This window comes from Scomber scombrus, chromosome 13, assembly GCF_963691925.1.
Source record: "Scomber scombrus chromosome 13, fScoSco1.1, whole genome shotgun sequence".
Classification (NCBI taxonomy): domain Eukaryota; kingdom Metazoa; phylum Chordata; class Actinopteri; order Scombriformes; family Scombridae; genus Scomber; species Scomber scombrus.
The window spans coordinates 16,003,311-16,031,093 of NC_084982.1; the positions used below are offsets into that span (position 1 = coordinate 16,003,311).

At 38.4% G+C, this 27,783-nt stretch overlaps 1 protein-coding gene across 4 annotated transcripts in view; it reads left to right on the plus strand.

Moving 5' to 3' along the window:
- The window catches only part of rapgef4a (Rap guanine nucleotide exchange factor 4a), a 36,055-nt gene that overhangs the window by 5,812 nt on the left and 2,460 nt on the right, over positions 1-27,783 (plus strand). Inside the window, exons 1-21 of one of the 4 annotated variants that reach the window (XM_062431159.1) lie at positions 1,073-1,149; positions 2,833-2,887; positions 12,917-12,983; positions 16,757-16,821; positions 17,958-18,008; positions 18,120-18,226; positions 20,082-20,203; positions 20,303-20,486; positions 20,576-20,660; positions 21,073-21,133; positions 21,304-21,380; positions 21,481-21,627; positions 22,262-22,377; positions 23,329-23,414; positions 23,780-23,858; positions 23,964-24,114; positions 24,762-24,850; positions 24,992-25,022; positions 25,114-25,192; positions 26,176-26,322; positions 27,302-27,399. In XM_062431159.1, the coding sequence (XP_062287143.1) occupies positions 1,073-1,149; positions 2,833-2,887; positions 12,917-12,983; positions 16,757-16,821; positions 17,958-18,008; positions 18,120-18,226; positions 20,082-20,203; positions 20,303-20,486; positions 20,576-20,660; positions 21,073-21,133; positions 21,304-21,380; positions 21,481-21,627; positions 22,262-22,377; positions 23,329-23,414; positions 23,780-23,858; positions 23,964-24,114; positions 24,762-24,850; positions 24,992-25,022; positions 25,114-25,192; positions 26,176-26,322; positions 27,302-27,399 (1,974 nt within the window). Of the gene's footprint in view, positions 1-1,029; positions 1,150-2,832; positions 2,888-7,005; positions 7,093-12,916; positions 12,984-16,756; positions 16,822-17,957; positions 18,009-18,119; positions 18,227-20,081; positions 20,204-20,302; positions 20,487-20,575; positions 20,661-21,072; positions 21,134-21,303; positions 21,381-21,480; positions 21,628-22,261; positions 22,378-23,328; positions 23,415-23,779; positions 23,859-23,963; positions 24,115-24,761; positions 24,851-24,991; positions 25,023-25,113; positions 25,193-26,175; positions 26,323-27,301; positions 27,400-27,783 lie in introns of those variants that run through there. The other 3 variants (XM_062431160.1, XM_062431161.1, XM_062431158.1) reach the window with 3 other exon arrangements.

Consider the following 27,783-nt stretch of genomic DNA (forward strand, 5'->3'; position numbering starts at 1 on the left):
CCGGGTTCCTGACCTCTGAATCTCTGCCATGTCTTTTTTTCGTGATTCAAATAATGAAGTGAAACAAAATTTGCCTGATTATGAGGCTATGATAAAACAGGAATTGTATTTGGAGAATAACCTACAATAACAGGTAAAACATGACTATTTTTATATATTTAAAGCAAAAATCTGACACTTTTTTACATTGTTAAGTCATTGATTGTAGAAACAAAGCACATACCTAATGATACAGTGGGTTGCTTAAAGACAGCCTTCATCACAGTTCATTTATCCTTAATTCCGTGAACTACTCAGGCTGCAGCATCAAGCCATACAACAGCCACCTGTCTCAGTTGGTTCTGGTTGAAACTGAAACGCTGAATGTGAAAACTGTGACGAATTGAGCTGAGTGAAAGCCAAAGCGTAGGTGGGGTGTAAATTGTTTTGTTGATTAGTGGAGGTTGGATCATGCCTTTATTGTTGGAATAACATTAGCTGAACTAATTAGGACACTGTTAACCTTCTGCTCCAAAGTTTGCGTGAGAACACTCCCACCAGGTTTCATCAGGGCACTGGAGGTTTACGCCTTTTGACCACTAGATGGAACTACAGTGCTGAGAAACCCCCTCTGGTTCTGTGTGTTTACTGATGTCTTTATTGTATGCATTATTTCAGCCACCCAGACACAACACAGACTCAGTGTTAATGAAGCATCACAAGACATTTATGTATTTACATATATTGTCACCACAAACATCACATTTAGTCTTGCAGCAGATGGCTTCAGAGATCAAACTGCATGTGACAAGATACTAAAGATTAACAGTATTGTTAGGTTGTCCCTCTCCTCTTTCACACTCATCTACTAATCTCCTCAGACTGTATGTTGGCTGGTAGGTGTCATGCTGTTTAGAGGCCCCTCTCTTCTCTCAGCTCCCCCTCTGCCTGAGCTGCTGCACTGGGTTGGTTTCCTGAGTGAGACAGCCCATTTCCTCTGGGACCGAAGGGCATAGGGGCTGTTAAATCAGGGGCTGTATGTCTGTGTCAGTGCACTCGCCAGCAGTGCGACTGGATACTTAACTCTGGCTGGATGAGTGTGGAGGATCACGTGAAAGTACCACTAGGCTACACATTTCACCTCTGCCCCGGGGCGACCTCCTCAATAAGGTTTGTTTCAGATGAGATTATACAGCATCTGATCTTCTTTCCATCTTTCTGGCTTTGGGTTGTTTTGTGATGTAATGACACACAGTGAGAGGACTGTTTTAAAGATGTTCTTTGGCAAAGGAAGTTTAACAGATAATATGGGACTGCTTTCTTTTGACGAGTAGTTGCAATTTCGACAGTCTAGGACCATCTCTATATCAGAAAGTGTAACACGTGGAAAGGGCATAACTTTGCACATTTGAATATATTTCATATTCATATTCATATCATATCATGCTTAATCTAGTATTTTCTGTTTAAATAGTTAAGCTGACAGCAGTGGGTATAATATTTCTCATCATGTATCATCTTTCCAAGCTTATATCTTTATTAAACCAAAATGCACTCTATTGGAGAATATATTTTTTCTTTTTGAAATATTTGCATCAGTTTAATCTCTCACACGGGTTGATTCACACGTTTTCCAAAAGATGTTGACTCTTTTTGCTCTCAATGGGGTTTTACAGTGTTTCCAGATGCACTTCAGCCAAAAACCATGACAACCATTTACAGCATCTGCACCAATACACCGATCTTTTGTTGTTAGATGTGCTTTTTGGCTGTGTCTCACAAGTTGTCCAAACTGTGACTGAACTGCTATTGAGTCAAGTTTTACATAATCAGCTTGTTTACAGATAATTGTCACACTGTCTTTTCAATATTTTACACTTTGCTCATATAACAGTTTCACCAAATAATTCTCCCTGGAAATGGTGCTTATTTATCCTGCCAGTGTTGCCGCAATGCACAAAGATTGTTTATGTAATATCTTGTTACTGGTGGCATCAGACATCATCTTGCTAGTTCTAATGTACTGTGGTGACAAACTGCCTCAGACTTCCCCAGGTGGTTTTCTGGCTGTTTTTGCAAATGAAGTTAATTTACTTCACAGAGGCTTGAATTGCATTTTGTGGTTCAAAAAAAAAAATTAAAGGATCTCTGTTCACCCTGGTTTTTCGGGCTGAATACAGACTTCATCCAGTTTAAAGGATTAGGATTTTTTTTTTTCTTATTTTCAAAAAATCTCATGTGCTGATCCAAACCAACAATGAACTCATCCCACTTACAAGTATTGTGCGTGTATCCAAGCCTGATATATCGCACTACTCTGTGCCGTATCTCTCCATTGTTGCGCAAAAACGATTAAAAACACATCAGTGAGCCACACTGTTGTACTGGGTGACATGTCCCTTTACCCTGATGGCAGTGGCTCCCATAATTAGTTTAGAAATGTCTCCAAAAAGTAATAACAGCATTGTTTTGGACAACAATGGAAGTTTACAATACAGAGGAATATAGATATTTCTGATATATCCTAAAATATATCAGGCTTTGGATGTACACACAGTACTTGTAAGTAGGATGAATCAATTGTTTGTTTATCTCTGCACATGAGATTTGTTGACAATAAGAAAAATATAGAATATCGCCAGCCTAATCTTTTAAGCTGCATGAGGTCCGTATTCTTATTGCTTACAGCCCTGAAAACCAGGGTGAACAAACAAATACACTACTGATTGATGCCAACTGTTATGGGGATATGGCAAAGGAGTGCAAAGGGAAAGGCATTACCTACTCCACTGTAAGCTGAAGAGTAAAGCCCTGAAACAAACTAACACGCCTCCTCCTCCTCCACCCACACAGATCTGTCCTCCTGCAGAGCGCCCGTGGCCAAGCGCTCTCACAAAACTATGCCAGAGTGAGCACAGCATTGCCCTAATGAACCGATGGATAATATGTCTTATTCATGACTGTTCATGTCAATTATTCAGTATATACAGTACCAGTCAAAAGTTTGGATGCACTGTCTCAGTCAAGTAAATGGGAAGGTGTGTCCAAACTTTTGACCCGTACTGCATCTTTCCCATCTCTGCTTTCCTAAAATCTTTATGGAACTGTTCAGTAAATGTGAGGATCGCTATATGTTCAATATTTCTTGAAAATGGCTGTAGGATGAGCACACGTAGCAATGTCGCTGCATTTATGAGTGGTCCATGGATACCACTCATGCATACAATCCTAATATTTCTTTTCCTCATGCTGCTGACTGCCACAGTCACTACCATAATGGCTTTCATGCAGCTTGGCACGTGACAGAAGCTGGATTCTGTTACTGGGAACAAGCAGCCGTGTGCTTGTTTGTTTAACAGAGCAGAGATGAGCCGAGCTGTGCACACACTGACCGAAGCTCAGATGGCCTGATCATCAATTTGCTCTTCACTTTGTTTCCTGCTTCCGATGTTAACGGCGATTGAAATGACTCAATTGTGATTTGTGTTTTTAGGGTTGAAAGGCAGCTCCCTCTGAGTCAGGAAGCTTTGCTATTTTGGAATAGATGTTGGAAATAACACATCATAGAAGGACAGTATTACGGGCATGCTTTTTATGCATGCATGTAACAACACAGGGTTCAGTTGTATGTATTCTGCATGTATGTTTATGCTTGGGCATATCTGTTGGGGGTTGAGCTGTGTGAGTGGGTGGGGGTAATATGTGTGTCACTATCATTAGTCCGTAGAAGCAGCCTGATGGGCAGCCAGTGGAGTAAACTGATGAAAAAGGAAGTGGCAGGGATGCAGCGTGCCCTCTGGTGTCTGAGGATTTTGGGTGAAGAGTTGGAAAATGAGCTCACATGGATCCTCTCTGGGTTCACCATCCAAGTAGCAGGTCACATCCCAGGCCAGAGTCCTTCCAAGTGTACAGCGGATATGTGCACGGAAAGAGCAGGAAGATCATATCAAAACATTTCTGTATTACTCCCTTATCTCTGCTCACAGAGTTGTTACATCATCAAAAGCCTGGAATCTGAACTCTAGCCTATAAAATAAAACAACCCACAAAGGCACACATTTTTTTAAGCAAATCGCGAACAACTTTTATTTCATGTTATTATTATTATTGTTCTCATTATTTATCTGTCATTCATCTTTTTGTATGATCTCTGGCTCTGAGCTAGATGTACACACCAACGTCATGCCACGCGCATGCGCCATGTGTGAAGCGCGCATCTTCAGTATCAGACATTGACAATGGCGAGTGCGACAAGTTCAGCAGGAGTGCCTCAGATCATTACGTTTGGATACAATGCCTTCACACTCCCGTTTTTCCCTGGTTCTCCCATATTTCGAACCCATCTCCCGCCGCCCTCCCGTCATTTCTCCTGTAATTGACAAGCCCCAAATTTGTTTGTTAATAATAATAAGAAGCGCACAATAGCAAAGGTTTTATTTTGAAAGCTCAGACAGGAAACCACCGCAACTCCGTTATTTAGTGCCACTAACTTAGTGGCTCCGCTACTAATTATTAAAAAACACAACGTTGCGTTAACTATGGTCATTTTATATATATATATATTGTATAATATCCCCACACATTCCCTGCTGTGTGTTGTGTTAAGCAGCAGATAAAAGGCAGCTTGGAGAAAAAAATAATGAACATCTGTTTGTACCACAGTGCTAAACTGCAGTGTTTCTGTGATGTTCATGTTTTGTTCATTTTGTTGTATTTTACAACATTGTTAAAATAATTATTTTATGGTTGAAGAAAATACAGTTATGGAATTGAAATAATTCTTAGTGTATGTTTCTTCACATCACATTGCAGTAGATTCTCTATAGTGAACCTACAATTGATACATTTTCATACTGTCCTATATCAAGGTCTAGGTCAAGGTAATAGCCGAAGGTAGATTTGGTTACAGTTTCAGGAGAGGGCATCTCAACATACAAACAGATACATACATACAAACTTCAGTGACAGCAGACAGTTAAAACACCACAAAAACAGACATGGGCAGGTGCTCGCAAGGCTAACTGATCAGGATGAAGGATTGTACAGCTCTAAGGTCAGAATTTGAATTTGATTTAGTGTTGGCGAGAGACTTGAGACTTGACTCGGACTCTTGACCAGAGACTTGAGACTTGACTTGGACTTGACCCTCAAAGACTTGAGACTTGACTTGGACTCTAGCTCAAAGACTTGAGACTTGACTTGGACTTGTAAAAAATGACTTGTGAACAGCTCTGCACTGAAGCGAGGCGTGTTTGTATATTTACACTTGTGACAGATATTTTGTCTGTGTGTGCTTATAGTTGAACCCATATCCTCAAGTGAAACCGTAGCGTGTAGGAGCACACTAAATTAAATTCAAATAAAAACAGTCCTGATTGTTACTGACATGAGGAGAAAAGAAGGAGCACAGAATATGTTTTCTCTCTGGTGCTTTTGTTTGCCTAAGTCCTTCATAATGTCAACCAAAATACATTTTATAAATCAGCTTTGTCTTAAATTGGTGCCTGTGCAGTAAGAGCTTTAATTCCATCAAAATCAGGATGGCCGATGTCAAATCCAAAACAGACATGATTTCAAGTCTCTTGGTTTCCCCGGTACTGTTGCAGCTAAACTGTTGTGTTCTGTTTGGGTTGATCAATCGGGAGTGTAAAGTGTATGATTTAACATGGTGATTCATTGACACACAGCTACACCTGCTCTGTATTTGCGCCCCACCCCACATCTCTCTGTTTCTGAGTCACTCAGATTCAATTATTATCCTCTCTCAAAACCAGCAGGATCATTCATACCAAATGCCAAGAATAAGGTTATGTTTAAAATTTCTACAATACTTCTTAAGGCATTAGGAGACATGTGTTATGACTGTTTGCCCCTTTAAAGTGTGCAAATTTGGAAATAAATAAATTAATGATAAAGTAAATCAAAGCTTATGAATAAGTATCAACTATTTTCTGTCATTATATTCACTTTTATGACCTTTATCTGCTCTGTCATTCACAAATTTGCAGCAATGAAATAAGCTGACAAAGATACTTGTGTGACTTATGAATGTGAGGGTCATTAGTGTGATTTTTTAAATATATAATGAGCCTTTTTATTAAAAGTTTGAACAAAATAACTAAAACAGACAACAATCATTTCACTTGAATTGGGCCCTATCAGAAATAAACCTGCACATACACACACACCTACAGGGTGGTAGTGAGTGGACCAAATTTACCTCTAAGTTACAGATAGCCAGGCAGTGAAATGGCCCCATGTAAACATATGGTATATTGACTCTCTCATAAGCAGCAAACTGATAATTGTTGAAGCCCACTTCTTCAAGGGAGTGGATAATATTAGAGGGACTTTTTTTGCTGACATTTTATTTCCTTCACATATTTTTATTTTAAAAACTAATGTTGGGGAAATGTTATACATAGTAGAAGTTTTTGATAATGTGGTGCATTTCTTGATTGGAAAATGCTCTGGGAATTCAATTCAGCTGTCTTTTGGCCTTCATAAGTAACAAAGTCAAAGATAAGACACCATCTGGTCTCTGTCCTTGAGAGGAAGGAGCTAACTGATAGGAGCAGGATAGTGGATAGTACTGTCTGTACATTTTAGTGTTGGACTGGATGCTCAAAGGATGATTCTCAACTTCAACTAAATTCTGCTGTTAAATCCACAGTGGGATATGTCTCCCTGAAGAGCTGATGGAAGCAGAAGTGACACTTTTACAATATATTTGTATATTTCTGGTTACTGTACTCCACACCCTGTGTAACTGACCACTTGTGTGTGTGTGAGAGAGAGAGAGCATGCTCTCCTGCATGCTCAGTGACTAGAGTTGAGTAATCACCTAGCAACGGCTGCTCAGAAAAAGTCAGCAGCGACTTACACTCGGCTGTGCTCCGAGGCTGACAGTCTGCTCACTCTGCTCCCAGAGTGGCGTGCAGGCTGTTGTGATGGAGCTGCTTGGATCATGTTGGACCATGCTCGATATGACCCATGACTAGTGTGGCACTCTTGGACATACTGGACGTGGATTAAGAGGCTGCGGAGGACCTTCAAGTCATTAACAAGAGTAATAGGCTAAGTACATGCGTGGGACACTGATAGCATCTTTAGGTAATCTTTGCTAAACTTTTGAGCAATGCATTTGATACAATAATGTATTAGATTTGGGAAAAGTGAGAAATAGCTGGATACAACATTCATGCTTATTTTGAAGCATCGGGAGGGTTTGCCTTTCAAATGTCAAAAGTAAAACTTTACGTGTTTCGTTCCAAATATAAATATGAACGTAATGTAATATAAGTGCACAAGTGTCATAAGTGTTTCTTGCTGTAACTGTTTCTTGCAGTGCAAACATGAAGTCAGCCTCTTGAGAGTGTCTTCCTACAATTGTTTCCCCAAGTGGCTTGAAGTGTGTCTGTAAGAGTTCAGAATAATGAGAGAATGGTTTAGGAACAGTTTGCACTATGTGTTTTATGTAATGTGGGGTGAATTATTCAAAATATAGGAGTGCATTCATGCACAGTGATGCTCACAATGCAATAACGTGCTCAAGCATGAAAGACTGAGGAGAGGCTTGATCTGAGAATTCACTGAGATAACTGGTTTGATATCTTCACTGATCTGTTGTTATGACACAAATAATTATATCTCTGAACTCTTCAAAGCTTACTAACCATGTGCATCAGATAGAGATACAGGCTGTTTATTTGGCAGTATTTCACTCCATGATCTGTATCTGTAAAATTACACATTATTAGTAGAGGGCAGGGTTAAGGGATACTTAAGAGCCATCCTACTGTTGTGAACAGTGAAGTCAACAGTTGACCGAGCTTGACTGAAGGGAATACAAAATGGCACATCTGTTGTTGCAGACATTTCCTCGTTTTATGTAGGGATACGATCAGTGTGGTGATGAATGCAGAATCATAGACAACGTGGGATATCTGTTTAGCATACAGATACCTGATTATTATTGTATTTATTGAAAGTGTATGATCATGTTATGTTTCATCATTGAATAATTGTGGATGTGATGTTTATCTTAAATGTGTCCTATAGGTATTGGTGTTAGGTGTTAAAATAGTATTTTGTTAAGTGTCTGTCAATTTTAGTATTTTATCGGCCATAAAATGTCAAGTTTGAATGCTTTATACCTGATGCTACCAAGGCTATGGCCTTTTAGTGTTTTTTTCTGATGCCACAATACTGCTCAGCTGCTTGCTCCCAGCTTGCGTAACAGTTCCAACAGTTTGAGCACTTTTTGGATGGGCATGACATTTTTCCAGTTGAATCGTCATTAGCTGAAGATGAGCAGCTGCAATATAAAATGTGTCTTTGATGGACAGTGGCCTTAGTAATTTAAGGAGAGAACAAAGTAAGAAACATCCACTATTCAAGCTTAAAATTCAGTTGCCGGCACCACTAATGGTAGGTGTGAGATTGTCAGATCAATTCACCCTCAGATTGTGGGTCAGTTTTGGATAATGCTGCGTTTCAGTAATTTGTTCTTGATTACAATGATTGACACCTCTGGCTGGCACATTCTCCAAGCTACGACTGGTGGGGACCATATTTAAAGCCATTGGCCATATCAAACTGAAAATATGGTTTATCAATGGAATCGTCAAATTCTCTTGTAGATCACTTACATGCTACTGTGTTGAGGAACGTTGACACTTACATCTGCACTAATGAACAGACTGATTTCTAAAATGCTGTGCAAACTGAGTTATATTTGTGTGAAGAACTTGTTTCAGTGAGATCTCCATTTGAGTCCACACTGAAACACTTGCACTGAACATTCCTCATCATCCTTTTTCGGTTAGCAAAACCAAAACTATTGACTGCCAAATAACCACAAGTTAAATTCAATATCTACAAAGTGCTGCATTGAAATTATTCAAAAACCTGGAAGATTTGGAGACACAAGTCGTAAATTGAAAGATTATAATGCTTGATTTGAGACCTCACACTGACGTGAAACATCTGCTTCAGTGAGGACAAGCAGTAGCAGATACCTGTATCACAGTGTATCTATATATCATAAAACATTGATTGACAACTTAAGGAAAAGCTTGTGCACTTACTAATACTTTTAAAACCATGCATTACGGATTGAAAATCACAGACGCTGCCACCACGAGCATAAGATCTATTGGAAGTGAGTGTTTATTTCCAGTGTCAGGCTATGAAGGGATTTAGCCTTCTGCACTGCAAAGCCACCTGATCAATATCACTTTAAACAACATACTTCTTACCTGAAGTGCTTTTAACACCTCACAGCTACTCTCAGTAAATCTACGTGAAGGAACAGATCATAATCTCTTAATGTGATGTAATCAGTTTATTAAAGTAGCACAATAATTTGTAGGAGACAAGACTGAATAAGAAGCAACCATTGCAACCATTGAGTGTGCTGTCTGGAATTCAAATCGTGATGCATGATTTAACCCAGTCGAATAAGGTCTGTCCATGCTGCAACATTTGCAACGCTAATAGTGCACCTTCTGTGCAGAGCTGGCTGTGAGTCCCATTGGAGCTTGTTTGTGTCTCATGACCATTGACTGTCCATTTGTCAGTAATCTGTGGTAATAACTACAGTGATCTAGAAAGAGAGTTATCCTAAAAAGGATGTAGAGATCTATCTTATTCCCATGACAGGACATAATAGATGATTAGGACATTAAGTAGCTGCATTGCATATCAGACCCAATGGTTGTTAAATGGTGACATGAAGTACTGTCATTAATATTTGAATCCGCCTTTCAAGGGAACATGGCAAACACATTTAGTTGTAGATGTCTTTATGAACAAGGCTTATATATATTTTATGTTGGGATGTCAGACATACATTTATCATCACATTTGTCACAATTAAAATATATGTGCACTTAATCACTAAAGTATTCTGTGTAGTTGACATTTGAAATGGTTTAATGCCATAATACTCATCTGGGATTAAAATGATGAAGGTAAATGTGTGAATAATACACTCTTTTGCCAACAGTTAGATGTGAAGATCAACATCACTCTGATATTGCATTAAATATTAAGCTACAGTCAGTAGCCAGTTAGCTAAGCTTAGCACAAAGACAGTGTCGAGGACCCGCTCCCTATGTAGATATAAACGGCTCATTCTATGGTAACGAAAACAACGATTAGTATTTTCAGGTGATTATACATTCATTAAAATATATTTATGAATGTTACTTTCTAGGGCTGAACAATTAATTGTATCGAAATTATAAAATTGCCAGAGGTGCAATATGTGTTAAAGGTGAAATATGTTTCAAAATACCATTTTAACTTTCCCTGGCTTATATCCTACAGACTCAAGAAAACATTGTTGTTTGGTACAGATCCTTACAAAAAGCATGTAAATCGTAAATCATTTTGTAATTGCAATATCAGTCAAAATAATCACAAAAAGATACTTCGTTCAGAAGATAAAAAATCGTTCAGCCACATAGATGTGACTTAATTTAACACACTGCACCTTTACCGGATGTCATATATGAAATAGACTCAGTAAAAACATGCATTATTGGATTTTGAAGGAAATATCACCCATTCATCTTTATTTTCTATGGCACTTTTTTATAACAGTAGTTACAAAGCGTATCACAGAGTACAAAAAAAAGACAAGAATAAAAATAATAAAATGTAATCTAACATGTATACAGACAAATGGTAAAACTAAATAACGTGAAAAAAAAAGTGTCTTACAATGAGCTAGAGGTTGTAAAATAGCTCCTCATGGAAACAAAAGCACTGTGTGGTGTGAGAGTCAATAACATCATTACTAACAAAGTAGAAACTAAATGCATTTTACACACCTGACTATGGCTGTAATCCTCTGCTAAAACAACACCCCCACCCTTCCTACTGGATTGAGCCCCTCAGGGAGTCTGGCTTTATTGGCTCAGGGGGTTGAGTTCATTTGTTCATGTGCTGCTCAGTTTAAGTGCTCCTCCCTAATCCTAAATCCTTTAATTGTCAACAAAGTCAGATAGGCTTGTCCAAGTGACTCTGAAGGCTTCATTACTGTAGCACATCTTTGCATTGATTAACTTTGAATAATTAAATATGTTGTATGCATGTGTACACTACTCCCTCTGTAGTCTCAAACAACAGATTTTCATAATTTGAGCATTGTAGTGACATTAATCTGTTTCATTTAGTATTTCAATTAGCAGCAAGTCGGTCCTCACTTTTGAGTAGAAAATGCTATTAAATATGGTGAGACATTTCTAAATTGCTTGTTAGTTGATGGGAAAAGCTGCTAAAGTGATTAACTGACATCAGGGGGAGGAATTGAATTTAAAATGTGACCTCTGAGAATACATTAACATCCAGGAACAAATGGCTTTAGACTTCTAGCTTTCATTCAGTGTCCTCTGACTAGAAGATAGGAAAGCAGACAGAATTGACCAGCCAGTAAGTGATCCTCAATCAGCTTTTCATTGACCTAAAATGTAATTTATTTTGTGCATAACAAGTTTTTGTGTTTTTTTAGTTTTAGTTTTTTTTTTTTTTAACCACACATTAATCTTGAACCATCAGCTTAGTTGACAAATTGTTCAATAATTGAGTCCGAAAATCTTTCTTTATGCTACCTATCTCAAAGAAAAAAATGTTTAGATGGAGGTTATAATCAAGATGTTGAATTTCCAGCAATACTTTTTTGTTGGAAATTGTTCCCCTTTGGTAGAGGTTTTATTTTTATTTTTTATTTTTAGCTTTGCACGCATTGTATAAGGCGACATTTAATTTATGACTCATTGTCTAAAGTTGGATTGACCTCTGTGCACCCATGTCATGAACAAAAACATGACATTTACAAGAGTGTAAGGGGTGCAGTATAATGTTCATTACATAACATCTGTGATGCTGCAGGACACAGAGATGGTATAAGGCAAACACAATCATATTGTAATGCTTTGCTGGCTCTGTGGCTCCCTGCATCTTGCACAGCATTAAGGAGTAAGTACTTGACAAATAACCTAAAACTAACAAGTGTGTAACACAAAATAACTATATGATGTTAATATGTTTTTAAAAAGAGGACTACAAACTGAAATTGAGAATTTGAAGTATATTTTAAATGTATAATAAAAGTGACAAATACACCAAACATGTTTTCACTTTTAATAGCCGAGCTGTAGAAGCCGCCTTTCTGGTCTTCTTCCAACTTAAACTGTGATTATTACTCGACTCAACCAGTTCAGAATTTGGATGTTTGGATTAATAAGGATGAAATACCAACAAACACTCCAAAATGTCACTGACTTGCTTCTTGTCCTCACAGCCAGGAGACAAGTAAGACAGCAAGGTAATGAGAGCTAGAAAGAGACAGGAAATGTGGGGGGAAAGAGAGAGAGGTGGGAGGGGGACGTTGGTGGGGAGGGGGATGTCTGTTTTCTCAGACCACTGGACTACTAGGACGCTCCAGATGATTTTTGATGACCAGTGTAATCTCCTGTAATTTATTTCCATCTTTTAAGCAAAGCAGATTTGGCTGCTTCTCTAGATAATGAAGTGCTTGTTGGTCCACATAATCTGATCTAATGAGGAGTTTATATATTATTATTGTTATTACATTAATTATTATTATTAATATATTTCTAGCCGTGTGTGAGCTTTTAGAGGAAGCATGAAAGTCTAGATCAAGACATCAAACTGAATCTGAGGACTTTTACTAGCTGTTTGAGTTCCATTGCTTGGCTATGTTGATTAAGTGATCAGACAAAAGGACAAAGTTTATTCTATCCATTTATAACACTGCTGCTCTTAAAGATCTACTTACCATTTGCACATAATGTGCTGGTGATACACTTTTAAAAAAATATAATTTAGGTGTGGTTTAATGGTAAAATTGATATTTTGATATTTTATCATCAGTTGTCAACTGCTTGTATTTTCTTTGTCATTACAGAAATTTCATCAGTGCATGGCCGGACTGCTCGCCCCACCCTATGGTGTGATGGAAAGTAGTGCTGACAGTAAGTAGCCCCAATTTTCTTGTTATCATTTCTGATTGGTTTAGACCAACCAATCATACATTTAACCATGAAATGTCGAGAAATCTGTGGTCTTCATCCAAACTGTTGCTCCTATATCAAACTCTAAGACAACCGATGTGGGGCTTTGGCGACCAAAGACAGCCTGAGGCAAAATTCAGACCAAAATCTCCAAATGCGACTGCTGATGACGACAAAACAAACCAATCAGAATATTACATGAAATTTCATAAGTGAAGTTTTTTTTAATAAAGTGAAAACACACTTGTTCTCCTTAATGTTTCAATGCCACACCAAAATCAAGAAGGTGAAACGAAAAACACCATTTATGTGACTTTGCTGCTTTTTCAAAATATCAGAGCGGCACTTACATGAGCTGATGGTTGACCTCTGCTTAGCGCTAAGATTCACCATACATTCAGCGTACAATGTGACATCCCTCATATTGATGTCTTAGGGTTGCAACTAACCACATTTCTTTGTAAATCAATTAATCTGTCGATTATTCTCTTCATTCATGCATTAGTTGTTTGGTCCATAAAATGTCAGAAAATAATGACCTGGAGATGTGCTCAGATGTTTTTTTGTCCACAATAGTCCACAACCCAAAGATATTCAATTTACTGTCATAGAGGATTAAAGAAACTAGAACATATTCACATTAGAGAGGCTGGAATCAGAGAAGTTGCACTTTTTGTCTTAAAAAATTACTCTAAACGATTAATATGATAGTTGGCAACTTACTGATTAATCGACTAATCGTTGCTTACCCCTAATTTTATTATTGGCACAACGTGACATGGAATAAGTGTACACCATTGCTGTTGTCACACAGTCTAAAAGTGCCTTTAGTCATTACTTTGTCACAGATATTTTGAGTTGCTAGCTGTGGTACGTTTGAAAGTATTCTTTAAACTTCACAGTGCAGATGATGCCAAATGTCCAAATACAGCAGGATGTTTTAAAAACGGGTTCAGGGACAGTGTGGACACCTGACACAGGCACAGCAATACAATTGGATCACTATCAGCTGCTTTCCCATCAAAAAGTATGAAATCATAAAACTGATTAAACATATTTCTTCACTTTTAAGTTATAAATGTTCCCAGGCGTAAGGCCTTGATTCCACACTTATATGTGTAATGGGATTTTATATTTTTTAACTGGTGTAATATAACATAGATTCTCATTTTGTTCAATATTTTTGTCTGCTTAACTCCATCACTGCCCGACCCTCTCCTTATCTTCTTGCATTGTGAGAAAGACTGATACTTTTATTTATGGTTTTCTGTTGCGAGTTAACTCAATATTGACTTAGCTTTGCTCAAACAGAGCACTTAACTTGCTTCAAAGTCGTGTACCATAAAAAAATGATGAACAGCAGTGTGCAGTGAGAAAGTCCAGAGTCTGCTGGATTCCTGGCAATGGGTGTACTGCATATTGCCATGTATTTTCTTTTTATAGATAGATAGATAGATAGATAGATAGATAGATAGATAGATAGATAGATAGATAGATAGATAGATAGATAGATACATAGATACATAGAGAAATAGATGGTGTTTACCATCTCACTCCTCATGCCTAAACCTAACCAAGTGGGTATGTCTTGTAGTTAAGTGGGTGTGTCGTGTACTGTGAGTCCGAGTCCGCAAGTAGACCATGGGTTTATTTTGTTCACTCTTTGACCGCCTCAGGTTTTAAACAATGCCTTAGGTTTTGTAATTATTTAATAATATGTAAAATGGGTTGTATATAATGGGTTAATACTAGGTTTGAAACAGGCACATTTTCTTGTCCGAGAAACACTTTAAATTTACATAAAGATCTGCGGCCTGTTTCAGGAAGCAGGTGTAACTATCTCTGAGTTAAAACCTTAACTCTAGGTTGACCACCTCTGAGCTGTCAAACTCAGAGTTTCCTTCAACTCTGAGTCAACTTACTCAGAGCTTTATGAAACAGGCCCCTGGTGTGATGTTGGTCTGTGACACACTTTGCTGTTGTTTTTCTAAACCTCTTCCCTTCTTTCTGTGTGAAATGAATTCTTCAAATGCATGCTTTTTATTTTATTTTTCATAAATGTTAGATGCATTTTCAAGAAAATGTTTCTCTATTTCACGTTTCATGCATTTTTACAAACTCACAATCTTAACTTCACTCATGCTAAAATAAAGATTAACAAGTATTTTGGGGCAGCTTAAAACTTGATGCTTCTGCTTTAATATTCATCACTCTAATGTGTTTTTGAGGACCTCTGTAAGAGCCAGGCTCTGGGTATTTTTGCAATATACAGTATAGTACTTAGGGGATTCACAGTATGCACTCTACACATGAATACACCAAGACAGAAATCACACAAACATCAAGCAGCTGGAGGCTGATGCACTCTCCTGTACAGCCACAGCAGCTCAGTGGTTTTCTAACTGTAGTGGCCAAATCGACGCATAAATTAAACATGTTTAAATCGTTTTCTTACTAACAACACTGTACTGCACTTTTACAACACTCTAATGTTAACAGGTGGAGCTTTTAGAATCAGCATTGTTTCATTTACTCCGGTCATGCATTCAGTAGTACTGCTCCACCTGAGCACCTAGCAACAATGCATCATTGCAATAAAACATTTTGCTTTCAACTGTGACAATTTAAATAGTATTTATTTCCCCTCCAAAAATTGAATGTGTAATTTTTGTAACTTAAGCTCTAGATTTTTCACGCTTCATTGCTGCTGATGTGATTGAACAGATGTGACACTTGAATGAATGGCATGATGTCACATGGACTGACGTGACAGTATCACAAATAAAATGATGGACAGCTGTTAACTTCTCAATAAAACAACAAACAAGCACTGCTACTATACATACCCACAGTGTATAAATAGAAATACAGTCCAAAGGAGCGAAAGAAGGATATACACTGTATGTAGTTTGCTTGTTGGTGCTTTCAAGAAGTAAACATGTAAGCATTTTGTGGTCCAGTGCCCCTAAATAATGGTCCAAAATAAACAATATAAACATTTTCTGATCTGCCAGTTTTGATTAAGGTTTTGTTACAGAAAGTTTAGGCTTTTAAAACTATGGTTAGGAAAGTATCTTTGTTTGATGCCGCTCTCTGTCAAAATCAGACACTTTCTAAGGGCAGTTCACAAACATTTATTTGGATGTAGAGCCACAAGCATTATGTGACATTTCTCCTTCTCCCCTCTCTCTGTGTATTGTGCGGATACTATATCAGTTTTTCGTGTTATCACCAGTCTGAGAATCAGGTCTAAGAATAGAGTTTTTCTGCAGATACAGTTGTGATTGAGCAGCCATGACTGATTATGCTGTTTGTCCTGAAGGGGAACAGTCAAGCTTTAAACTCGTAATACTGAAAAATAACAGTTTCTGGGTCTGTCAAGTGGAAAGAATTTTTACATCACTTTGCCACATGTACAGTTATAATCACAATTTCATGTAGTGTGTCACTGTCTAAAACCTATATTAGAATATTGCAAACATTTAACTGCTCAGTATAGATTTGTGGATATAAAGATTAACACATGAAAGCCCAAATCATTTGTTATGTCTCTACAGTTAATAAAAATGGTAACTGTTAAACATTATGGATAGTCATTCTGTGTGTCATAATCGTTAGAACAATGGATTGCTTCTCATTTGATATCATGAATAAAGGAAAAACCAGTTGAAAGTGGATTTTTTCACAGATCCAAGGGCACTTTCTAAATATATACTCTGATTTTTCCCAACCAGGAATGCCGGACAAAGAGAACATAAGAAACAACGCAATTGTTTCTGTCTCCAAACATCAGAATAAGGTACTTATCTCTGACATTGTACAAGCTGACACACATTACTTGTTTTGTGCAAGACTCATTTTGTATCATTTAGTGACAGAGTGAAGCAGTTGTGTCAATGCTCATTAATCACATTTGTGAGACTTCATGTTACGTGGCTATAACTCATTCAGTACTTCCACTTTACCTGACGTAACACCACCCTTTAAGGTCAGCCACCTCTCTAGCAGAGTATAGAAATAATCATGGAATGGGAAGTTTGTTTAAAGTCAGTCTAAATATAAACAAGGTGACTGGAATACTTGTCTCTATCCACAACATTTCCTGTCCCACCTTTCTCCTGTTTTTGTTTCCTGGCCTCTGACTGGCTTGATAACGTGGCACTACAGCAGACTTATTGTGCCCTGTGCTCTTTTCCTGCGGAGGGATTGACATAGAGTTTAACCACAACACGACCACAAGATTGTTCTGTTATGTAAAAAGGAGAAATCCATAGCTTCCTCTCCTGTTATGTAACAAGCTTTAATGTTACTTGAACATATATAAATAATAACCATGACAGCATGACTTCTTTGGTTACTGAATGGGCTAATTTACTTGTGAATAAGTGATGAGACTTTAAAGCCTGCATATAAACACGTGAGTCACACTGCTTTCTGAAGCGTGCAGAATGCATTTTAAATGTCACAGCCCAGCTGCCTAACCCATGGACTCAGCGAAACAAACAAAAACAACACAAATCCAACACTTACATGAATATCTGTGTCTCATTTAAGAAATTAAATCCATCAGTCAAGACTCTGCTAAGAGACTATTATTTTAACTCCGAAGCAATATAGAAAGCCGTACGTTCAATTGAAATTGACAGCTAATAAACACATGATGTCAACTGTGAGTCACACAGTAGCAGTGAGGAAGACTTCATGTGGTCCACAGCGAGAGGAAAAACACTTGCTATTTGTCGTGACTTGTTTGACATGTTGTTGTTTCCCTGGTGTATTTTATTGTCAGTTATGTGCAACAGCAAACCTTTAATTTACCCAATTTCTGTGATGGTGGGTCTTATATCACCAGAAGAGCCTCAGTTTCTTTGTCATCTGTAATGTTCTTTTTATTTTAGTCCTAGTTATTTTTTGTTTTTCATTTGTATTTTGCAGACTTCATTCATTGAAAATCCAGCCAAACCCCATCCTAAATGCATTTCTCAGGTAGTAAACACAACCACCTCTGTATGCAAGGCCCAATTATTGCCTGTTTATATATCAGGTATTCTGTAGGACTCTACTGTGTTGAGATTTCACCTAAATTCTCCCTTGCAGGTGCCGTCTGAAAAGATCCTGCGGGCGGGGAAGATTCTCCGTAACGTCATCCTCTCCAGAGCGCCTCACATGATCCGAGACAGAAAGTACCATCTGAAGACGTACAGGTTAGTTGGCCTCTTAATAATAATAGAAATGTGTGAAAGATTGTGTTATTTAATTTAAAACTTTGCTTTATACTTCCCCCCAAAGGGCAATTTGAGACGAGCATGCAAAAAACAAACAAAAAAGTCCTACACACACACAAATACAATCAAAAAATACAACATACAAACATTAGATAGACAAAATATAGCAAGATAGAGAAGAAAACATGACGTAAGTTTTAATGGCAATGGCCAAATGCCACAAAGACACATTACGTCAAGAAGTGCTGTTCACAATCGTGATAGCTTCTTTTGTTTGAAAGAAAGCACTGACTTAAAGCTGCACTAACCAATATTTAATACTTCAGAAATTGGGGCTGGGCGTTATACTGTAGATAAAATCAAATATAACAATATTTTTTAGCTCAATATAAATATTACAAAAATATTGTGGGGTTTACTATTCATGCTTTCATTTTTGATAATTAATCATCAGTAATATGGATATAATGACTAAGTTGGCGAAGGAAAATAATAGAACAGCTAGAACAGTCTGGTAAGTTCAGTTCAGAATACACTACTTTACTGCAATGCAGCCTTTAAAACCAGGAAAAGACAACATTTATGCTATATCACAATATTACATTATCCAAAATCTAAGACCATGACTAGTCTGATATCACAATATTCATATTTTGCCTAGACCCATCAACAATGGAACAAATGTATAATGTGAAGGGAGTCGCTTGTAGTGATGAACCCACAGAAAATATTTTGGCTTTATCAGGTGTTTTAATGTTTTTCAACTCATTGTTTTGACTTTATAGTCCACAACTTTACTGTTTTGGTTCATTCTTATTGCTCTCAGTGTCATCTCCAGCTATTGCAGAACAAGGCAATTTTATTTATATAGTACATTTCATGTCCAGAGGGAACACAAAGTCCTTTGCAGAGAACACAGGCAAATGCATAAAAAGCAAATGATAAAAACAATAAAAGCAAACAAGCAAACGGAATAAAAAACAATAAAAACATACAAACAAATAAATTTGACATGAAAAACCAATTCATTTGTTCAAGCAGGCCGAATCACAAGACAGTAATAAGAAGTGCAGGGTTTTTAGTTTAGATTTGAAAGTAGTCCGTGTTGTCATCAGTCTGAGCTCCTCTGGAAATTTGCTTCACATTTGAGTGGCATAGAGCTTCACCATGTTCAGGTTTGACTCTCAGAACAACCAGTAATCCAGAACCAGCAGGCCTGAGAGGTTTGTATGGTCCTTACCAGGTCAGGAGATCTGATGTATATTTAGGATCTAAACTATTCAATGATTTATGAAAGAAATAGTATTTTGAAGTGAATTCTCAGAGAGACTGGCAACTAATATACTGATCTGATAACTGGCACTACACTTCCTGCCCCGCACCCAACAGCATACAGACAAAGTAAGCATCTAGCTGGTGAAAAAAGTGGAGCATTCAGCAGCTAAAAAGAGCCAGACAGATATTTCCCTCAGGTGTTAATGGAGACCAACAACAGAGCTATACAGAGAGACTAATTATTGCACTTATATTCATCTTGCGGACACAAACATGACTCCAAATTAATGATAATGTGATCCGTATCTGCTGGAAGTGTAAACAGACTGTTTAAAGTAGTGCTCTTTTTAAAGTAGTGTTGTGTTGACAGGTTGTAAAAAAAAAAAAAAAAAAAAAAAACAGTATACCTGTAGGCTGAAAGTAGTCATCCAGGACACACGTTGGCAATGGCATTGACAGTTTAGTAGAAAACAGAAACAACAGAAAAACAAACAATAAAACAAATATGTGACATTACAACCTTATATAAGCTCTTATATAGACTTGTGTCCTTTCCTAGGCAGTGTTGTGTGGGGACGGAGCTGGTTGACTGGCAAATGCAGCAGAGCTCATGCATCCACTCTCGCATTCAAGCTGTGGGCATGTGGCAGGTGCTGTTGGAAGAAGGTGTCCTCAACCATGGTGAGACTCTGTGTGATGTCTTCGTCCGCACACATGTTCCCGCAAAGCCGAAATTTTGAATTTAAACCCCACTGTCTGTGCTGTGTTGTTGTGACGCAGTGGACCAGGAGCTGAGCTTCCAGGACAAGTACCTTTTCTACCGCTTCCTGGATGATGAACAGGAGGACGCTCCTTTACCCAGTGAGGACGAGAGGAGGGAGAGCCTTGAGGAGCTGCAGGACACCCTGCTCCTCCTCTCGCAGATTGGGCCTGACGCCCACATGAGGATGATTCTGAGGAAACAGTAGGGTTATGAAGCAGTAATCTCAGATACTATTGAATAAAGTGAATCAGTGTAATGGTGTTGTGATCTACATATTTCCTGTCTTGTAGTCCGTCTGAAAGAGCAGCAGATGATTTGGAGATAATTTATGAAGAGCTGCTCCACATAAAGGCCTTATCTCACCTCTCCACCACTGTGAGTACAGTTTCTCTATAAATCACCTTCCACTGTCTTTTTAATGTAGCAATAAAAACAATGTTCAACTGTGTTTGTCACATTTAAGAGTGTTTAGAGTAAAGGACATGATCCGAGGATGCAAACTGCCCACATGCCTGCATTTCAGCAGTAATGATCACATACAATATTTATACATTTTCTGTAAGTTAAAATCATCAAATTGTGTTGCTGCTTTGTGAGATTTGTTTCTCAATCAATAGTACACCTTCTGGGTTTTGACTAGCACTAGCAGGGAAATAAACCTCGGCACAGACAAAATGCTGCAGTTTTTGGTGGCTCATTGCTGCAGAAGCAGTAAGTAAAAAGAATGAAAGGTAATATTAATCTTCTTATTTTATATTATATAAATCTGTCTCCTCTGCTTGCTCAGGTAAAGAGAGAACTGGCCGGAGTGCTCATATATGAGTCCCATGCAAAGGCAGGAACAGTGTGTAAGTAAAGTGATAAAATAAGTGATGTGACCCTGACCACACTTTTCACATAGTTGGCTCTAAATGAATGAATTTATAAATGCATTATAGAGTTGGTATTAGTCCTGAAAATCCCTGATTAGAATATATCATATCAGACTTCCCAATCTGTTCTTTCTTTTGTCTGTCAGTGTTCAATCAAGGGGAGGAAGGCACATCATGGTACATTATTCTAAAGGGCTCAGTCAATGTCGTCATCTATGGCAAAGTAAGTATTTTCCCTGATTCAATCATTCTGTTGAATCATCAAGCTAATTATGTTGCACTGACCATGACATTGATTAATTAGTATCTGCTGTGCTCTGCAGGGTGTCGTCTGCACGCTTCATGAAGGAGATGACTTTGGGAAGCTGGCTCTTGTCAATGACGCCCCCCGTGCTGCCTCCATTGTCCTGAGAGAGGACAACTGTCACTTCCTGAGAGTAGACAAGGAGGACTTCAACCGGATTTTGAGGGTGAGTTTCTGTTTAAAACCTTCTAACTTCCTAAAAGTGTTACAGTAACAGTGAGAAAAAAAGCACTATTGCCCTCTGTTGGCAGAAACTTAGTAATGCAGCTGTGTTCCCTTTGAGATAATACACCTGCCACTAAACATGAAATATGAGCATAATGACAGTTTGCTTCACGATAAAGAAAACAGTCAATAAATGGCATATTTTGGGTTAATTAGCTATGGCTGCAAATTTTGCAAGCTCTGTCCGCAATGTAAATATCCTGCTTGAGTTGAGATGCAGATATAAGTATTTTTGGAAATTTTGGGATCTCTATTGTAATTTAAAGTAAAGCTCTGTGATGTTTGGCTGCATACATTGAGTTTGTAAAGACTGACCCACCGCCATGATCACTGCTACCTAATAAGGGGTGTAATACTGTAAATGAGTCATTGATCATGCATCAGTAATAATGAGAAATAATCTACTGTCATGCTGTTTTCAGTTAGTTGTTGAAAGATCAGCTTATAATCACTGAATCTACTTACAACCTTTCAGCGTATTGTGAATATGATCATGGCTGTTTCTGATACCAAATCAATCAGCTTCTGTTCAGGTGACATGTCTTCATAGTAACTTGTGTGTATTCACTATGAAGGATGTGGAGGCCAACACGGTGCGCCTCAAGGAGCATGGTCAGGATGTTCTGGTGTTAGAGAAGAGTCTCAGCAGCAGCAGAACCTCCGTCCATGGAGCCTCATCATCTCATTACAAGTAAATGTGCCAACATCACAACTCTCACCTGCGTGTATCTGTTGTTGACTTTATTCAGAGCTGAAATGGTTAGCTGATTCATCGATTAGTTTACAACAGAAAAAAATGGCGAACATTTTCTAGTTTCAGCCTTTCAACTGCAAAAGATTTGTTGGTTTTCTTGGTCATATGTCTTAGTAAACTGAATATCTTTGGGTTTTGGACTCCTGAAGATCTTATGTTATTTGAAAATGTCTTATACAACACTTTTCTTATTGTCAACAAATCACTGAAAAGACCAAATAAATATTAAATATCAACAGCTCTGTCCTTAAAAACACTGGACTCTCTCGGCCAGTGTGGCCAGCTTCCTGGGTGTGCAGGCAGCGCGAGCACAGAGCAATCCTCTGCTCACCAGCCAACAAGTGTTATCTTAATAGAGGCATCTGTCACTGCACTGTGGTCGCTGTAATATAGACACATTAATGGTAATAATGGTCTAGCTCCTAGGGGAAAAAGAAGGCCTGGCAAGTCACAATTACTTGTTCAGGGTCACCCTCTAATCAACTCTGCTCCTCACACATAAGAGTGTCACGACTGTGTTCTCCCTCTCTGTGAGTGGGAAAGACACAACGTGGCTCCTGCGGTTCCCTCTTGTGATGCTGTTATCAAGTAATGAAAACAACCGAGGCTGGATCGTGTTGATTCTCCTTCACATAGAAGATGCCCCTACATTTTTTTTCTTTTTTCTTTTTTGGCCTCTCTCTCGTAGCACTTAGCCCAGACTGCCCTTAAATCTTCAGCTGGCCAAGAACTCGGTGATTGTAAATAGGATTGTTATCAAATGAAGCAATCACAGGCGCACATTCGAGTAACACAAATCAGTTGAGGGCCACAGCCATGTCATTAAGCATTAAGAGCCAGTGTTTCTTGATTAGTGGAGGGTGTGTGTTTTTTTCTGTGTCGCTGCAGATACAAGGTAATGTCGGGGACGCCGGAGAAGATTTTGGAGCACCTGCTCGAAATGATGCGATTGGATTCTCAATTCACAGAGTCAGGTACTGCTCATCATGCAACATCCAGTTGCCAGATTGGTACCATCTAATACAATATGAAGATCATTCACTGTGAAGGATTTGCTTCTGTGCTGTATATTTACTCCCTCTGGCTCAGCGTTTCTTTCCTCTGTCCTCTGCATACTGTTCTGCACTGACCTGTTTGTTCTCCTCTATAATTAGCCACACATCACAGAGCTGATCTAATTACTCTCGCTTGTGTGGATACATATGGTTTTCATTTGCCCGCAAAGGTGACAGAAACAGGGCCGTGTGGATCAAGGCCTGATGGCTCTGGACAGTCTTTGATCTGCTCTTACACTGGCATCACATGTGTTTGACATGACCTCTCTTTTTTTCCATCACAGACTCGGCCTTAGATGACTTTGTGCTCATGCACTGTGTCTTCATACCAAACACTCAGCTATGTCCAGTTTTGATGGCTCAATATCCTTTCAGCATCGGCACTACGTTTCCCAATGTGGTTAAATGTTATCCCCCCTCTTCCTTCTATGATGTACTAATATGTTTTGATCTTTAACTGCTGTGCACCTACCATGCCCAGGCCTCACAGGGCTCTGAACAGGAGAAGCTGGATTACACACTTAACAACAAGCGCAGGGTGATTCGCCTGGTGATGCAGTGGGCTGCTGTGCACGGAGAGCACCTGCAGGAGGAGGACGTCTCAGTTACCTTCCTAGAGGTTAGCCTATAGATACGAGTACTGCTGTAACTACTCTTATATGTCCAGATTATTAACAATAACAACACTGTTTATTAATCAATCAAAAGTAAGTGTTTTTGTGATTAACATTTCAGTGACAGTGCACAATGCTGTAGGCTAACAACATTATGTATTATAAGTCAGAAGGGAGACAAGAAGTCATCATATATACAAACCAAAATGTTTTTTTCAAATTTTTGTCTTGATATCCTTTATGTGACTTTATGTCACTGTTGCTGTCCTTGCCTTGAGTTTAATATTGGTGAAATCATGTAGAACAGATGTGTCCTGTTACTAAAAATGAATGCACACCTGTCATCCAATCAGAGCAGAGAATTCTCAGCGACGGTGGCATAAAACAATTGTCCAATGCAAATCCACAGGTGTGATCATCATAGATGTGGACTCCCTGTTGATTTGGAGATCAACAATAAAACTTGCTCTTATAAGATATTTACAACATGATGAAATGTATTCACAATTTTACTGGTTGTTAATCTAGTTTTTATTTTTGGGGCTGTCCTGGCCATTTAGCCCAGATGATGGATACTGATGATGAATATTGACTGTTGCTCTTTTATTTGTGTCTCCAATTCTTCTCATTCAGAGGTTGTTGTGTGTTGCAGGAGTTTCTTTTGGCAGTATCTAGTGATGCAAAAGCGATTCTACCCCTCAGGGATCAATTAACAGAGCTGGAAAGAATTGTGAAACGCAAGTAAGTGTTGTGGAGAGAAAGATGATAATACCTTAATGATGCAAAGAGCCTCAGTCTCATAGCTGCCAAATCAAACCTGCAACTACTTAACTTAGGATTGTTTATGTGTTTCATTGTTGCTTATTTTTTTTCACATTTTAGTACTGATAATGCCAGATCCTCTCAGAAAAAGGTATGAAACTGTGAAATTAAAGTCTGGTGCAGATTTTGATGTATTATATTGTAACGGCTGTGAAAAATGAACCTGTTAAACTGTGTCACAGCACAAAGTTCTCCTGCGGCAATTCAGTATGGGAGATGAGAAGCTTCAAAAACGTCAGCCCATCAAGAGTCATGATGAAAGTGAGTAGAGGGCAAATCTACACAAGCTTGAGTCAGTGTATGATGCAAGGATTGTCCAGAGGATCGTATACTGTTGTTGTTGCTACACCAGGATGACTGTCAATGTTATATTACACATTCTGTTTGAAACTTTCATTTAATAGTCCTCAGTAGACATGCTGTAACTTCCTGTTGGAGTTTATGGTGTTTTTGTTGAAACTTCGCAACATTAGAGGACAATGTCAGTGCTATGTAGAGGATGGATGGATCACAGCAAAGAGTTTTAAATTGACTGACACTCTATGTTTCCAGATGATTTCTCTCCATACTGATTTTTTATTGTTATTCCTCTCCTTATAGGTTATACAAAAGCAGAAACGAAATATAGTAAATCAAAACAAATCAATAAAAACACACATAGGAGAATAGGAACAGCAAATTTAGAAACTACACTCACGATTAAAGTAACATCAAAGTGTCTGAGTGCTAGAGTGCTTTGGTGTGCTGAGGTGCTTATGTAAGTCTCTCTTATGTCTTGTCGACATTCAGTGAGAGGTTGTTGTCTATGCACCTGATCTCAAACTGTCTCACCTCGCCCCCGTGGGCAGATTTGTTGTCGTTGATGATTAAAATGTATTTTAATGATTGAATTTAAAGTTATTCTTCTTCATATATCTTAAAGTTATGTCACTCAGTCCATGTTCATATGCTACTGAATATAATAGAAGAGGAGGAGTTATAGGTGTTGTCAAATACATTAATAAACTCATATATCTGCTCAAAACTACATTATAGTCTGTTATAAAACTTTGATTAAATGTTGCCACCTAATGCTAAATAATGGGACGTAAAATAAAGTGTTGATGTGTTTATCTTCTCTTCTTCTAGGATGGGAACAAGTGCATTAATCAAAGTATTATTATACTAACTCTCCAGCACTGCTTTACTTCTTCATTATTCCTTCGAGCTGATAGTCCCTTGTTTTCTCTGATTCTTATTTCTAGTTTTGTTTAAAGTCTTCTGCTGTGACCACACCTACACCACAATCCGCTCCCCTGTAGCTGCCTCAGTCAGGGAGGTCATCAGTGCTGTGGCTGACAAGCTGGGGTCAGCGGAGGACCTGCTCCTGGTCAACCTCAGTTCGGCAGGAGGTGAGAGTGGCAGCAGCTACATGTTAATCAAATGATTGGAAACACTGCAAGGGACAGCCCGGGCAGGGTGTTATACTAATTAATCCCTGTCTAATTTAGTAGAAAATTAATGGCTTTGAGGTTGCTGACTTTGACCGGCTGCTATAGTAGGTGCTAAGGCATCTTAAAGCATCTCGAGAAAAACCTGAGCTCAGTTGGTCTCATTACATTCAGCACGAGGCTGCTGCTGACACTTACTGCTCCCTACTGTAGTGCTGTTCCACTGTCTCTGCCAGTACCAGACAGCCCCATGTTTGACCTGCACTTTCCTCATCAGTGGCAAGTAAACAAATACAAAACTGAGTCTGCTCTCTTGCCTGGAGTTTATCATCACACAGCTCATATTTCTATGAACTTTAGCTCAGCAAAGTCAAGGCTGCAGCTTGCATGTTTGTAGGAAAGATCTTTTAGGAAAGATAGTATGATATGATAATGGTACTGTTTATGGTGTCACATACCATCAACATCTTTCAGACTGTCATTAGTATGCAAAGGTTGTTCAGTATACTGTGGAATTTCTGAATGCTGTTAAGAAACCACCTTGTACAATATTTTCAGAAATAAAGACATACAGTATGTTGTTTATTTAAACAAGGTTTATTCAAAGTGTACACCCACATTAGCATGCTAACATGCTCACAATGATGACGATGCAAGCCTGCTGATGTTTAGCATGTATTTTTGCCTTGTTCATCATCTTTGTTCGCATGCTAACATTAGCTAATGAACACAAACACAAACTACAAATGAGGCTGATGGGAATGTTATTAGTTTTGCAGGTATTTAGACAAGCGGACAAATGGAAGTTTGTCCCCGCCCCCCCCCCCCCCAAAAAAAAAGTCTCATCATTGAATTGATGATGTGCAACATTTTCCATAAAATGTCAATTATAAAATGTAATCTTTTTTCCACTCTTGTTTGTTATGCATTTGTTGCACAGAGAAAGTTGTCTTCAAGCCCAACGACATTTCAGTGTTCTCCACACTTACTGTAAATGGACGACTGTTCGCCTGCCGGAGGGATCAGTTGGATTCTTTGGTGTGTTAATCTCTCCCAGAAAACACTTCTTACACTTTCATCAGATAAAAGTAGAATTTTTGTACATGTATCTCTGAAAATCTGTTGTTCTTAGCACTTTTCTTCATAATGTGTAAGACTGTAAACTCCGCTAATCTTTTCACTCTCACATCTGCGTTAAAGCCTGTTATATTACTTATTCTTTTCTGTATCTCAGCTAATGAACTGTATTACACAAGATAACAGGAACGTACATGTTGTCTGTTGATCTTTGCATCCTTTTTTGTGTTGCTGAACAAAAATTGGAGCAAAAGGTTTACGAAAGCATGCACATCAAAATGATTAATACCAGGTATTGGACAGAAAAACAGAAAAATAGACTTCACACATTAATCCTCCCATAAA